The sequence below is a fragment of the Geotrypetes seraphini genome, chromosome 2, assembly GCF_902459505.1.
Source record: "Geotrypetes seraphini chromosome 2, aGeoSer1.1, whole genome shotgun sequence".
Lineage (NCBI taxonomy): Eukaryota > Metazoa > Chordata > Amphibia > Gymnophiona > Dermophiidae > Geotrypetes > Geotrypetes seraphini.
The window spans coordinates 297,039,505-297,055,913 of record NC_047085.1 but is presented as its reverse complement, the minus strand read 5'-3'; the positions used below and the strand labels follow the sequence as shown (position 1 = coordinate 297,055,913).

The 16,409-nt window shown below is 48.1% G+C and overlaps 1 protein-coding gene across 7 annotated transcripts in view; it reads right to left on the bottom strand.

Annotated features, from left to right (window-relative positions):
- The window catches only part of TRIO (trio Rho guanine nucleotide exchange factor), an 830,868-nt gene that overhangs the window by 223,062 nt on the left and 591,397 nt on the right, over window positions 1-16,409 (bottom strand). For all 7 annotated transcript variants that reach the window (XM_033929852.1, XM_033929845.1, XM_033929848.1 and 4 more), the window contains one exon: window positions 13,195-13,294. In XM_033929852.1, coding sequence (XP_033785743.1) covers window positions 13,195-13,294 — 100 coding nt within the window. The remainder of the gene's footprint in view (window positions 1-13,194; window positions 13,295-16,409) is intronic.

Sequence of the window (16,409 nt, the reverse complement as noted above, 5' to 3'; positions counted from 1 at the left end):
CCTGCCAGCGTCTTCTCCCCACTCTCTCTTCCCCATTTCCTTTCAGCGTCCTTCTCCCCCCCCATCTTCCCCATGTCCTGTCAGCGTCCTTCTCCCCCCTCTGTCTTCCCCATGGCCTTTCAGCATCCTTCTCCATCCCCCCCGTCTTCCCCATGGCCTTTCAGCATCCTTCTCCACCCCACCCCCCATCTTCCCCATGTCCTTTCAGTGTCCTTCTCTACCCCTTTGTCTTCCCCATGTGCTTTCAGCGTCCTTCTCCCCCCCATCTTCCCCATGTCCTGTCAGCGTCCTTCTCCCCCTTCTGTCTTCCACAAATGCTTTCAGTGTCCTTCCCCTACCCCACCCCGTCTTCCCCATGGCCTTTCAGCGTCCTTCTTCACCCCTTTGTCTTCCCCAGTGCTTTCAGCGTCCTTCTCCCCCCTCCTTCTCTCCCGCCCCGGGTGCAGCACAGTCGGCCAGGTCCCCTTACTTTTGTGGCGCTTCCGTGACCGACAGACCGACAACAGCCCCGGTCTGACAAACCTCCCTGCCCTTAACCGCAAATCTAAATTTCCTTCTTACAGCTGCTGTAAGAAGGTAATTTAGATTCGCGGTTAAGAGCAGGGAGGTTTGTCGGACCAGGGCTGTTGTCGGTTGGTCGGGTTAGCGCCACAAAAGGGGACCTGGCTGGCTGTGCTGCACATGGGGCGGGGCGGACCGCCCTCCTCCCTTGGTAGCCACTCGAGCCGCGAGGCTACTCCTCCTTACCTACCCTGCCTGCAGTACAGAGCCGAACGGAAGTCTTCCCAACGTCAGCGCAGACGTCGGAGAGAGGGAGGGTGTTGTTTACCGACGTCAGCGCTGACATCGGGAAGACTTCCGTTCGGCTCTGTGCTGCAAGCAGAGCAGGTAGGCAGGGAGAAAAGCCGCGCGACTTAGTACATCCAGCCCCGCAGGAACCCCGCGACCCTTGGAGGCGTCCCCACGGGATCGCCACGACCCGTGCAGCTCTCTATTGCGGACCTTCCCGCGTGCCAGCTGCAAGGCCTTTGCGTGCCGTAGGTTCGCCATCGCTGCCCTAAGCCATCTCAATAATGACCTATGGACTTCCCTTTTAGAAAATTATCCAGATCTTTTTAAAATCCCATTAAGCTAACTGATTTCACCACATTCTTCAGCAATGAATTCCAGAGTTTAATTGCACATTGTGTGAAGAAATATTTTCTCCGGCTTGCCTCTCACTCAGATTTCTCAGGTCTGTCATCATGTTTGCAATCTCACTCTTAATTGTATGTGAATGCTTTTGGTCACTTAAATACCCAGCACAGCTGAAGAGGGGTGGTAAAGATAGTTTTACACACTCTGAACTATGGAATGCTTATGAGGCCCTAGGAGCTCTGCACTCAACTTTATTTTTATATCCAAATAAGTTGTCAGCAATTTACCATCTTTTGCTCATGCATGCTTCAACATATGCACTTTTAGGTCAGTTACAAAGAGAGGAATCTGTGCTGGGGTTCGATTCAAGAAAAATTATCTGCAGTGCCCATGTGCTTATGAAATGAATAACTTCTCATACCATTTCAAAGAAAGTGTTTGCCACGGAAATAGTTGTAAAACCATATCATTAAACTGAAAACAAGTCAATGTCAAACTTCACTGCAAACTCTTCCATCCCACCCCTACAAGAGAAATAAGATGCTGCTCAGGCATAATACTTTTTACTATTAAAAAAAAAAAAAAGCATATATGCAGGAAAACAAAGTGATGGCAGATAAAGATCATGAGGTCTGCCCATTTCCCCTCTTACTGCCTAGCCAGTTCAATTCAATTAACTTTTCCAGCTTCAAAACCAAATTTATTTCACTATAGAACTAAAGGAAGAATGGAAAACCAGACTGTATGCCATCCATTTAATAGGATACACGCCTTGTAGGTTTATAGTATGTGTCATAGAAATTTATTTCATTGTAAGGACAAAAGAGGTTCAGAACATATAATTAGCCAATTACATCATTACCCAAAACAAAAATAAAACAGCATTAAGGCTGTTTATATTACCCCATTACACTTAGTTCCTATGTGCTTGATGGGGAATATAAAAGGGGGAAAAGGCCAAATCTAGAAACTGAGTGTATAAGCCACTGGTTCAGCCAGAACATAGCATTTTGGGAGTGTCGGAACAATGCACAGCAAGCCTGGCTCTGATCAACACTGCTTGTGTTGCAAAACGTGGCAAAGTAGACCCCTCTCCTCCTTTCCTTTCAAAACCACCCCCAAAACTGTACCTCAATATTCCAGTCTCTTCCCTGAAAATAATTCTTAAACTAAGCAATTCAGACAATTATTATTCTGGGGATGGGCGGGGGACAAGGGAAGACTTGTAGGGATACAGGGGGGAGATTAATGCTACTGACACTTAAGCCCTCTCCTTTTTGAACAGACAAACCAGCCCCATGAAGGAGACCAGCAGATAGTAGAGATAAGAAGTTTTATTAATCAGAAGTACCTGACATGAGTGACAGAACCTTTACAATTAAATAAAGTAGTGCAAAGGGAAACACACTCCGGCTGCCCCTCTAAGATCTTAATTTGGGAATGAACTGACTGTATACAATGCAGAACTGGACCCATCTGTAGTGTAGATATTTGACATACCATATTTTTCCACAATATCAAAAATGGCATCCAACTTTTTTGCTGAATCAATTGCCTAATCTGCCAAATACCAGCTTTTTTCCAAATCCCCCAATTTATCATTGATTCTTGTATCTTATACATAGGGTTATTCCACATGGAAGCCCAGGAAGAATCCTTCTATTTAATCTTGACAGTTTTTTCTAATTCCTGGAAGGTGAACTTAGACGCAAGGACCACCGGATTCTAACCCAAATCTCCACTGAGACATAACGGGAATTAGCCATGATGGCAAATTAGACAATGCCTCCTCATATTGAAACCAAGTAGGCAATAGCGGTGAGTCTGGTAGCATCCACCTCAAACTCTGATGAAATATAAAGGCCAGATGGTATTCGTAAAAGCTGAGAAGATTAACACTCCCCAATCCTTAGTACATTTCAATTTTTTCAAACTACCGTATTTTCACGCATATAACGCGCGCGTTATACGCGTTTTTACCTACCGCGCATACCCCTCGCGCGTTATATGCGTGAGCGCGGTATACCAAAGTTTTAAAACATAGTTCCCACCCCGCCCGACGCCCGATTCACCCCCCCAGCAGGACCGCTCGCACCCCCACCCCGAACGACCGCTCGCACGCGCTCCCATCCGCACCCGCATCCACGATCGGAGCAAGAGGGAGCCCAAGCCCTCTTGCCCGGCCGACTCCCCGACGTCCGATACATCCCCCCCCCCCCGGCAGGACCACTCGCACCCCCACCCCGAACGACCGCCGACTTCACGACAATATCGGGCCAGAAGGGAGCCCAAACCCTCCTGGCCACGGCGACCCCCTAACCCCACCCCGCACTACATTACGGGCAGGAGGGATCCCAGGCCCTCCTGCCCTCGACGCAAACCCCCCTCCCCCCCAAGAACCTCCGACCGCCTCCCAGCCGACCCGCGATCCCCCTGGCGACCCCCACGACCCCCCCACCCCCCTTCCCCGTACCTTTGGTAGTTGGGCCAGAAGGGAGCCCAAACCCTCCTGGCCACGGCGACCCCCTAACCCCACCCCGCACTACATTACGGGCAGGAGGGATCCCAGGCCCTCCTGCCCTCGACGCAACCCCCCCTCCCCCCCAAGAACCTCCGACCGCCCCCCCGCCGACCCGCGATCCCCCTGGCGACCCCCACGACCCCCCCACCCCCCTTCCCCGTACCTTTAGTAGTTGGCCGGACAGACGGGAGCCAAACCCGCCTGTCCGGCAGGCAGCCAACGAAGGAATGAGGCCGGATTGGCCCATCCGTCCTAAAGCTCCGCCTACTGGTGGGACCTAAGGCGCATGGGCCAATCAGAATAGGCCCTGGAGCCTTAGGTCCCACCTGGGGGCGCGGCCTCAGGCACATGGGCCCAACCCGACCATGTGCCTCAGGCCGCGCCCCCAGGTGGGACCTAAGGCTCCAGGGCCTATTCTGATTGGCCCACGCGCCTTAGGTCCCACCAGTAGGCGGAGCTTTAGGATGGATGGGCCAATCCGGCCTCATTCCTTCGTTGGCTGCCTGCCGGACAGGCGGGTTTGGCTCCCGTCGGTCCGGCCAACTACTAAAGGTACGGGGAAGGGGGGTGGGGGGGTCGTGGGGGTCGCCAGGGGGATCGCGGGTCGGCTGGGGGGCGGTCGGAGGTTCTTGGGGGGGAGGGGGGTTTGCGTCGAGGGCAGGAGGGCCTGGGATCCCTCCTGCCCGTAATGTAGTGCGGGGTGGGGTTAGGGGGTCGCCGTGGCCAGGAGGGTTTGGGCTCCCTTCTGGCCCAACTACCAAAGGTACGGGGAAGGGGGGTGGGGGGGTCGTGGGGGTCGCCAGGGGGATCGCGGGTCGGCTGGGGGGCGGTCGGAGGTTCTTGGGGGGGAGGGGGGTTTACGTCGAGGGCAGGAGGGCCTGGGATCCCTCCTGCCCGTAATGTAGTGCGGGGTGGGGTTAGGGGGTCGCCGTGGCCAGGAGGATTTCGGGGGGGGGGGGAGGGATGTATCGGACGTCGGGGGGGGGGGCATCAGGCTTTCAGGATGGGGACAGACCTTCAAGGGGGGACAGTGCACGGAAGTCAGGGGGGGTGAACGGAGAGTCGGGACAGCGCACGGAAAGTCAGGGCGGGCGAAAGGAGCGCCGGGCAGCATGCGCGGTATACCCGTGAGCGCGGTATATCAAAGTTTTTGTGCAAATCATCGTGATTTCTGCGCGCTATATCCGTGTGCGCGTTTTATACGGGTGCGTGTTATTTGCGTGAAAATACGGTAATCCGAGGAGGTTTATCATTCCACAAAAACCTCGTCAGTAAAATTTCCATTTTGATACAATAACTGTTCAAAAAAATGGTCAACATACTAAGAGTATAATTAATGACAGGAACAATCATCATCTTTATTGTGTCCATCTGTCCCCAGCAGGATAGCTTAAGAGGGGACCAACATGCTGTTGTCTTATTGATATGTTCAAGCAGATGTGCAACATTGTATGACATTGTTTCTTCAAGAGTTGGGCCAAAGAAAATACCAAAGTATTTGATTTTACAAGGGGATCACTGAAAACTCATTTCCTTAACCAAATGTTCCACTTCTGGGCAATTCAAAGGCATAATTTCCATTTTTGTAACATTCAACTTATAACCTGAAACAGAAGAATAATTACTAACAGTGTCCAGGATATGATATGGAATCCAATGTAGTGAAGAGCAGAACATCGTCAGCATAAGCTGACAATTTGATTTCAGATAGGCCATGATATCCCTTTTATACTGGAACTAATACGTATTGCCACCTGCAAAGGTTCCAAGGTCAAATTAAATAGCAAAGGTGAAAGGGGACATCCTTGTCGTATACCACGAGATGGAAAAAAGGGATCTGATAGAGTGTTGTTAAGATATATCCTGGCGACTGGAGTGAAGTATAAAATTTTAATCTGGAGAAATTTATCAGGGAAACCAAACCACCTCAATACAGCAAAGATAAACGACCACTCCACCCGATCAAATGCTTTCTCAGCATCAAGACTCATTGCCAGCAAACTTGGGGAATCATTCGAAGAGGCATGCAAGATTACATCTGTAAACATAAGTGTGTTATCACTAGAATATCTCCTAGTCAAAAACCATTCTGATCTGTGTGAATCAACCAAGACAAAATATTCTGTAACTTTGTCGCCAACACTTTAGCATAAATTTTAGCGTCAACATTAATAAGCGCAATGGGCCTAGAATTTGGAACCTGTAGACTATCTTTCCCGGCCTTTGGTATCACAATAATATTTGCTTCAGTAAAGGTACCCATAACAATTCCAGTAGTAAATAGATATGAATAATATTCCGCCAAATAAGGCGCAATTAGATCCCGAAAAGCCATATAAAATTCAAGAGTTATACCATCTGGACCTGGAGATTTACCTTTGGCCATATTCTCAATTGCATCAATAATTTCTGCATTGGCCACATCTTAGACAAGATTCCATATACATCATTAATTTTAAAGGTGCTGCTGCTCAATGGTATAAATGACTGAAGTTAAATATATGTAAGACACTTATAGGAATACAAGAAATTTGGGAGCTTGATCTGAATACACATTTAGTTGAGTCTCAAAGGAAATTTGTTTGGAGGTCAGTCACTTCCTCGTTACATTTGGCAAGTTTAATGCAATCTTCCTTCTTTTTACTACATAAGGCTATATGGACTCCGGTTAAAGTGTCGTACATAGATGCCTCCAGTGAAAAATTCTGTTGGTCATGTAAGGAGGGGATTGGTACATTAAAACATATGTTTTTTGAATGTCCTTATGTGACTGCTTATTGGAATAAGATCTGGTCAACAATCTCAGCTTTGCTTTCTATCTCAGAGCCGTTAAGTTATTCAATAATTATTCTGGGGGGGTTGGATTTACAGTCTTCATTGAGTTTCTCTGAGACAAAATTATTGAATAACTTAATAATGATTACCATTAAAACTATTTCAATTAACTGGAAGAAGTTTTCTAAAATGGAATATAACACATGGTAGAATACATTGTATAGTAAATTAGAAAAGATTTATGTGATTAAGTGTGGTAGTTTGAGAAAGTTTAATAGGGTATGTAATTGTTCACTCAAAATTACAGACTGAATGCTGATATACTTAATTTGTATTGTATATTGTGACACCCTTTGACTTTATTTAGTTTACTATTGTTTTATATTATATTGTTGTTTTAGTTTTATTCAAAAATTTTCAATAAAATATTATTAGATAGAAATACCTGACATGATCACATTTCACCTACACACAGGCTGCATAAGAGGTGAACTGCCAATGCAGACAAATTAAATTAAAACCAATTCAATAAATAACATACAGATCTACATACGGAAATCTTTTGATGTGCACTAAAGCAATGTTACTTATCGTAACAGTTGTTATCCAGGGACAGCAGGCAGCTATTCTCACTAGTGGGTGATGTCATCCGACAAAGCCCCGATACGGACGTCTCACAAGCATACTTGCTTGCAGAAACTCAGAAGTTTCAAGATGCCCGTACCGCGCATGCGCCAGTGCCTTCCCGCCCGATGGTCCGGGCGTGTCTCCTCAGTTCAGGTAGCTAGCAGAGAAGCCAAGCCAGGGGAGGTGGGTGGGACTTGAGAATAGCTGCCTGCTGTCCCTGGATAACAACTGTTACGGTAAGTAACATTGCTTTATCCCAGGACAAGCAGGCAGGTATTCTCACTAGTGGGTGACCTCCAAGCTAACCTCAATGGGATGGTGGGAGAGTTGGCAACTTAGGAGAATAAATTTTGTAATACTGTTTGGCCAAACTGTCCATCCCGTCTGGAGAAAGTATCCAGACAATAATGAGAGGTGAATGTATGAACCGAAGACCAAGTGGCAGCCTTACAAATCTCCTCAATCGGTGTCGATCTAAGGAAGGCTACAGAGGCCGCCATTGCTCTGATCCTATGGGCTGTGACTTTACAGGGAAGAGGTAATCCAGCCTGGGCATAGCAGAAAGAGATGCAAGCCGCCATCCAGTTGGAGATGGTACGCTTCGATACAGGTCGTCCCAATTTGTTTGGATCAAAGGAGACGAAAAGTTGAGGAGCAGTTCTGTGTGGTTTGGTGCGATCCAGGTAGAAAGCCAAAGCACGTTTACAGTCCAGAGTGTGAAGAGCTGATTCTCCAGGATGAGAATGAGGGTTTGGAAAAAACACAGGAAGAACTATGGATTGGTTGAGATGAAATTCAGTGACCACTTTAGGCAGGAATTTCGGATGAGTGCAAAGGACCACCTTGTCATGATGGAATACTGTGAAAGGTTGATCCGCCACTAAGGCCTGAAGCTCACTGACCCGGCGAGCAGAAGTGAGGGCAACCAGAAAAACCACTTTCCAAGTGAGAAACTTCAGCGGAGCCTTGTTGAGAGGCTCAAAAGGAGGTTTCATAAGGTGGGAAAGGACAACGTTGAGGTCCCAAACCACTGGAGGAGGTTTGAGAGGAGGATTGACATGGAAAAGTCCTTTCATAAATCTGGAAACCACAGGATGAGCAGAGAGAGGTTTCCCTTGTAGAGGCTGATGGAAAGCCGCAATAGCACTCAGGTGGACTCGTATGGATGTAGACTTGAGGCCAGACTGAGATAGGTGTAGAAGATAGTCCAATACAGAAGACAGGGAGGCTCTCTGAGGCTCCTTACATTAGAAACACACCAGGAAGAGAATCTAATCCACTTTTGGGAGTAGCATTGTCTAGTAGTAGGCTTCCTAGAAGCCTCCAACACCTCCCTCACCGCTCGGGAAAACTGGTGAGGAGTTACGTTGAGAAGAACCAAGCTGTCAGGTGGAGAGACTGCAGGTTGGGATGGAGTAGAGATCCCTGATGCTGAGTAAGCAGCGAAGGAAACACTGGAAGAAGGAATGGCTCCCTGCTGCTGAGTTGAAGTAGAAGGGAGTACCAAGGTTGTCTGGGCCACCGAGGAGCTATCAGAATCATGGTGGCCTGGTCGGATTTCAATTTGACTAGAGTCTTTTGAATGAGTGGAAAGGGAGGAAACGCATACAGAAAGCGATTCCCCCAATCCAGCAGAAAGGCATCTGCCTCGAGACAAAGAGGAGTGTAGATTCTGGAGCAAAATTGAGGCAGCTTGAAGTTGTGGGGAGCCGCAAAGAGATCTATCTGAGGCGTCCCCCACTGAGAAAAGATCTGATGAAGAGGTTTGGAATGGAGGGTCCATTCGTGAGGCTGGAGGAGACGACTTAAGTTGTCCGCCAAGACATTGTCCTTCCCCTGAATGTAGACAGCCTTGAGGAAGGCGTTGTGGCGAATCGCCCAATCCCAGACTCTGAGAGCTTCCCAACAGAGGGAGGCCGAGCCCGTGCCCCCCTGCTTGTTGACATAATACATGGCGACCTGGATGTCTGTGCGAATAAGGACCACCATGTCGTGAAGCAGATGTTGAAATGCTTGAAGAGCATTGAAGATGGCTCTGAGCTCCAGAAGATTGATTTGATGGAGTCGGTCCGCACTGGTCCAGAATCCCTGAGTGCGAAGGCCATCCAGATGAGCTCCCCATGCATAGGTCGATGAATCGGTTGTGAGGACCTTCTGGTGGGGAAGAGTGTGAAACAGCAAACCTCTGGATAGATTCGAAGAGGTCATCCACCAAAGCAGAGACTGCTGAAGAGCAGGAGTGACTAAGATGGGACGAGTCAAAGGATCTGACAACCGAGTCCATTGAGAAGCCAGGGTCCACTGAGGAATTCTGAGGTGAAGTCTGGCAAAAGGCGTCACATGAACTGTAGAGGCCATGTGGCCCAGGAGAACCAGCATGTGTCTCGTTGAGATGGTCGGGCGAGAAGACACAGACTGGCAGAGATGAAGAAGAGTCTCCATGCGCTGAGGCGGGAGGAATGCTCTGATTTGAATGGTATCCAGAACCGCCCCGATGAAGGGGAGAGACTGGGTAGGCTGTAGATGAGATTTGGGAAAGTTGATCTCGAAGCCCAAACTCTGCAGGAAACAAATCATTGTTAGGGTCGCGAGACGACCCCAGGAGCCAAGGAGGCCTTGATGAGCCAGTCGTTGAGGTAGGGAAATACTTGAAGACCCTGGTTCCGGAGTGCAGCGGCTACTACCACCAGACACTTCTTGAAGACTCTGGGAGACGAGGACAGGCCGAATGGAAGCACTCGATACTGCAGATGTAGATGTCCCACCCGAAATCTGAGGAATCGTCGAGAGGCCGGATGAATGGGAATGTGAGTGTAGGCCTCCTTCAGATCCAGAGAGCATAACAAGTCGTTTCGCTCGAGGAGGGGGTAGAGAGAAGCAAGGGCTAGCATGCAAAATCTCTCCTTGACCAGGAACTTGTTGAGGATCCTGAGGTCCAGAATTGGACGCAGATCGCCCGTCTTCTTCGGAACAAGGAAGTTTCGGGAGTAAAACCCCCGGTTGTGTTGGTCCACAGGGACCGGCTCGACGGCTCGAAGCCGGAGCAAAGCCTGAGCTTCCTGAATAAGAAGGGCGTTCTGAGTCAAGGTGGAAGGATACTCTCTTGGAGGGTGGTCCGGGGGGACCCGATGGAACTGAAGAGAGTACCCTTCCCTGATGATGGTAAGGACCCAGAGGTCGGTGGTAATAGTCGCCCATCGATGATAAAAATGATGGAGGCGACCCCCGATGGGCAAAACAGGGAGAGGCAGAACGAGGTTGGTTATGCTCCCTAAGAGAGAGTCAAAAAGGCTGAGGAGCCTTGGGGTCAGTAGAAGGCTGGGGCTTTTGTTAAGCCTTCTGTGGAGGCTGTCTCTTCGCTGGTTGTCTCGCAGCCGGAGCCTGCCTAGGTGCATAACGCCGTTGATAGATCAAAGGCGGCCGAGAAGGTCGAGACTGCGTCGGCTTAGGCTTGGGTCGAAGAATGGACTGGAAGGATTTCTCATGGTCAGACAGTTTCTTCGTCACGGTCTCGATGGATTCGTCAAATAAATCCGCCCCTGCACAAGGAACGTTGGCAAGTCTGTCATGGAGGTTCGGGTCCATGTCAATGGTCTGAAGCCATGCCAATCGACGCATAGCCACAGAACAGGCAGCAGCTCGTGCTGAAAGCTCGAAGGCATCGTAGGAGGATTGCATCAACTGTAGGCGAAGCTGGGATAGCGAGGCAACCACTTCCTCAAATTCGAAGCGAGCCTGAGACTCGACGTAGGGTGTAAACTTCCGAAGCACAGGCAGGAATAACTCCAAATAAGTGGCAAAGTGAAAAGTATAATTGAGAACTCTGGAAGCCATCATCGAGTTCTGATATATGCGCCTCCCAAACTTATCCATGGTCCTGCCCTCGCGGCCCGGAGGCACCGAGGCATACACCTGGGACGGATGAGACCTCTTGAGGGAGGATTCGACCAGGAGGGATTGATGAGAGAGTTGAGAGCCCTCGAATCCCTTGTGATGAACTGTGTGGTACCGAGCATCCAACTTGCCAGGAACAGCAGGAATAGAGTACGGCGTTTCAAAACATCTCATGAACGTTTGGTCGAGGAGTTTGTGTAGAGGCAGATGAAGAGACTCAGCAGGAGGGTGAGGCAAGTGCATGGTGTCGAGGTATTCCTTGGAGTACCGAGAACCGGAGTCCAAGGTAATGTCCAGGTCATCCGCCATCTGTCGGAGAAAAGATGAAAAGGATAACTGGTCTGCCAGCACAGGCCTGCGAGACGGACTGGATGAAGTCGAGGCCTCGGGATCCACAGAGACCTGCGATCGACAGGGCGAATATGAGCCACAGGGATCCTCGAACTCCGGTCCCGGAGGAGGAGACACATCCGACGAGGAATATCCCATACGAGGCAGCTTCTTCTGCGGTGAGACTGTAGAGTGTCGAGAGGAGTGCCTCGAAGAATGCCTGGACCGATGCCCCTCCCGATGTCTGGAAGGGGATCTAGATCGGTGATGTTTAGAATGGTGCCCAGAAGCCTCCAATGAGTAAATGGGACTCGAGGCAGTAGAGCGTAGAGGGGGGGGATTCGACGCCTCCCGAGACGCAGTCCAGGCCTGATAAGGAGTGCGGAAGAACTCTTCCTGTGATTTGCGATGCCCAGGACTTCGATTACCCGAAGAGGGATTCCACACCTCTTCGTCCGGAGGCGTAATGGGCTCTAAAGGGGGCATGTCACTAAAAGAGGCCCGCCTCGAAGGACCGGCCGCCAATCGCTGCTCCTCCTCGCCGAGTAGCGAGAGCGAACGGCGAGGAGGAGGAGGAGGGGGGCGGTCCGCCCCCCGGAGGTGGAACCGGCTGGTCACCCTGGATTGTGGCTATCAACCTGGGTCCCATGGTGGTCATGAGCTCGACAAACTGAGCCTCCAAAAGGGACCGCTACGAAGCCGACAAGGAGGGAGCCGCACCTAAAGTGGGACCTCCTGCACGGTCTTCGCGCTCCTTTGTGGTCGAGTGCTTTTGCTTGGAAGCCTTCGGCACTTTGAGAACCACTGGTGGAATGGGAGGAGGAGGTACCTGATCTGAGGAGACGGAGGAAGGCACCGGAGCAGGAGGCGGAGTCGAAGCCGGAACAAACGAAGCCGGCTTCAGTAGACTCGGTGCAGCAGAAGCGGCGGATGACTTCACCGGTGCAGGCGAAGCGCAGGCCGAAGTCGAAGCTGAGGGTTCCTTAGCAGCTTCCATCTTGAACATCGACTCCCACAAAAAACAGCGACGCTTGAACGCACGTGCTGTGAGAGTGGAACAAGGCCAGCACGATTTCGGGAAATGATCTGGACCAAGACACTGCAGGCAGTGTCGATGCGGGTCCGTCAACGAAATCGTGCGCTGGCACTTGCTACACTTTTTAAAACCGGTAATTGGCCGGGACATAGGCCGAAAAAGCTCCGCCACAAGATCGAAGGAGCGGGGCCTGAGCCACGCGGCCGACCTGGTCGAATCGCCGGAAGAAATTTTTTTTAAAAAAAATAAGAAACCGAAGAAAATAAAACACATGATAAAGAGTAAAAGAACTCAAAACCACGGCAATAGAAGGCAAAAAACGGCAATTAGCGCAGAATTGAAGTAGAACTTCTCAGCTCCGCGGAAAGAAAAGAACTGAAGAGACACGCCTGGACCATCGGGCGGGAAGGCACTGGCGCATGCGCAGTTCGGGCATCTCAAAACTTCTGAGTTTCTGCAAGCAAGTATGCTTGTGAGACGTCCGTATCAGGGCTCTGTCGGATGACATCACCCACTAGTGAGAATACCTGCCTGCTTGTCCTGGGATAATCATTGCTTTTAAATGGTGACCCTGAACAAGTCACTTAATCCTCCACTGTGACAAATAGGGGAAATGCTTGAAGTACCTGTATGTAAACCACTTTGAGTGTAGTTGTAAAACTACAAAAAAATAGGTGGTATACAAGTCCCAATCCCTATCCCCCATATGTGTTTTTGTGTGTGATCATGTCAGACACTTTTGATTAACAAAATTTCTTAGCTCTACTATCTGATGGTCTGTTTCATCTGTTTGCTGCTGAGAATTTGCAGATTGTAACTTTCTTGTGCTTCAGCAGACCTATCCCATTACAGGCACAAGGAGCCCTCAACTTACCTTATCACTGTCCAGTGTGTTTTGAGATGTCCGTGAGGCAATGGAAATGGTATCAGGTTGACTACTGCCATCTCCTTGACTGTCCAGATCCTCTCCATCCCTGAAAAAACAAACAAACCACCCTGTTATAAGCAGCTATGAGGTAGCACTTGCTGGGCCCTAAGCTCAGACTGCAGTCATCAATGAAGGCCAATTTTTGGCCTGCATAATTTGGGGAGGGGGTGTGGCACTGGCATGACAGTCATGGCCAACAAATATAGAACTCTCACAACTATTCAAAATGTTCAAGGTCTATAAATCAACAACTTAGTAATTCTTTAGTTACCACCTTAATTTAGTCCAGTAGGCGACAACACCATGCTCCTCAGAGAGCCACACTAACCCAGTCAAGTATTTAGGTATACAGTCTGGTAGCCTTCCTCATAGGGGCATATATATGGTGAAATTTTTCCTTCGTTAGGACTTCTTATGTTCTTATATTGTAATATTCATTTACTTCATGAAAAATAAAATGCTAGTGCTTAGTGATAAATACATCCTCATAAGTTTATGAAAGTCTTAAAACATGCCACTTAACTTGGAATGGTTCTATTAAGATCCCCACCGACGCGTTTCAAACATCTTCCTCAGGGTCGGGGACGGAAAATACAGAACTATTCAAAAGCTTAGGAGTACTAAATCCATTCCATTTATTGCCTCGGTATGAATGGAATGGATTTAGTACTCCTAAGCTTTTACAGTAGATACAGCAGTAACAGCGAGAAGAACGTCAAGGTAGGTGTACTGGTAGGAGGAAGGCAAGATATTGGAAACATGTCTGGAGTTAGTGAACAGCAGAGGCTGGACAATTAAGGGTAGGGGCGGGGCTTGGAAAGGAGCATGGCGGAAGGGCATTGGATATCATAAATACTATTAGTAGTCCTTTAGAGAATGACAGGGGGAAATTTGTACCCATCCAATCTCAATATCCCAATCCCGTTCCCGCAAGTTCTGCCCCTGCCCCATTCCGCAAGCTCTGCCTTAACCACACAAGCTTCGAACACTTTATGATTTTAAAGTGTTTGAGGTTTGTGTAGATGAGGACAGAGCTTGCAGGAATCAGATATGCTGGAAACGAAAACAGAAAGCTGACAGGATTGACGGTCAATCTAGAGAAGGTGTGTAGGCAGATTGATAGGCTTAAATTGATAAATCCCCGGGACCAGATGGCATCCATCCAAGGGTCATCAAGGAACTGAAAGGGACCATAGCTGAACTGCTGCAACTAATAGCCAATCTGTTGATCAAATCGGGAAAGATTCTGGAAGACTGAAAGGTAGCGAATGTTATGCTGATCTTCAAGAAAGGTTCAAGGGGAGATCTGGGAAACTACAGACCGGTGAGTCTGACCTCGGTATTAGGAAAGATGGTAGAGTCGCTGATAAAGGGCCGCATCATTGAGACGTGAGATCCAAAATGGCGTTTAGAGCAGACATTAGGCGAGGTGCTCCCCGATAGCGTTTTCTAATTACCCTCTTCCCTTCTATCCTTTTTTGAATTGCGATTCGCCGCAGGACGTTTTGTTCGCTGGCTATTTCTTACCAGTGGGCCCGTTGAGACGCCACAGAACGAGGCGAGATACGGACCCAATTATGGGGAAGAGGAAGGGAGTAACCCAGCCGACTCCTCTGGTGCCCAGAACTTCAAAAACCTGGATCCAGACGACACTGGATCCAGGGGCAAAATCCTGACCAACCCGGAAGAATCCCTGCAGGGAGCGTGGCTACACTGTTTACTCAGGATGGGAGTTTACTGAATAGTCCCGGAGGAGCAGAGGGAGGAGAAGACCTTCCTTCTGAAGTACAGACATCGGCTCTCTTGGTAGAGACAGGGGAAAATCTAACTTCCATGAGTAAGATACAGTTTGGACAGTTGAATAAGCCACAGTGGTAAAATTAGAAGAACTCTGGAGGGCTATTGAAATCATGGACTTTAACCTCCAGAAGGCAATGACTATTGTTCAGCATGATTATGTCTCTGTCAGCTCTCAGGTAGAAGCCCATGAAAAAATCTTAAAACAACAGGGAGATGATATAAAAAAACATAAGGAACAGATCACCCAAATTAAAAATTTAGAAATGGAGATTATTAAAGAGAGATCTTTTATTTAAAAAAACCCTTGAATATATGGAAAATAAGCAGAGAAGGAACAACTTAAGAATGTTGAATTTTCCTAAATCTTCAGTATTATCTCCAATTGAGATGGTGCAGAAATACTTCAGGGAAATATTGATGATTCCGCAAGAAAACATACCACCTATAACCGGGGCACAATATTTATCTACAGGGAAGAAGCAAGATAGTTCAACCCCTATTGAAATTGAAGCAACAGAAAAAGGAGAAATGAACTTAACAGAATTTTTGGAAAGTTCTCTGAAGTGGTTATGAAGAGGAGTACCGTACTCTCTTGGTGACATTTGCCTTGGAGCATGACAGAGATTTACTTTTTAGACTATATTTTAGACATATGAACGATAAGTTCTTTGGTTCAACAATTCGGATTTTTCCTGATGTTGCTCAAGTGACAAAGAAAAGGAGAAAGGACTTTCTACTTTATAAACCCAGAGTTTTGGCACTGGGTGCAACCTTTATTTTGAAACTTCCGTCAAAGTGCTGTGTTTCACTACAGGGAAATTTTTTTTTATTCTTTGAACCAAAGCAACTGTTGGAATTTATTGTGGCCAAAGAAGGGGGTAGAGTGGTGATTGGTCCAATAGCCCCTCCGGTAGTTTAAATCCAGGCTATTGGGGCTTTCAATTAATGTCTCCTGAACTGTTCTTAAGAGGAATGAAAAATTTCCTTGATATGTAATTCTAAAACTTGGATCTTTACTTAAAGTAATGGACTAAATAATTAATAATTATTTTCTTTCCAACCATTACTGATTTAAGTAGTGCTTGGTAATATAATTTTATGTGTTTTTTAAATTACATATCTGTATTCAAGTATTGATTTGCTTGTCTATAATTTGAAAAGTTGAATAAATAAACAAATTTAAAAAAAGGACCACATCATTGATCACCTTGACGGACATGGGCTGATGAGGACCAATCAGCACGGTTTGAGCAAAGGCAGATGGTGTTTGACGAACTTGCTGCACTTCTTTGAGGGAGTAAACAGACAGATAGACAAGGGCGATCCAGTCGATATTGTATATCAGGATTTTAAGAAGGCCT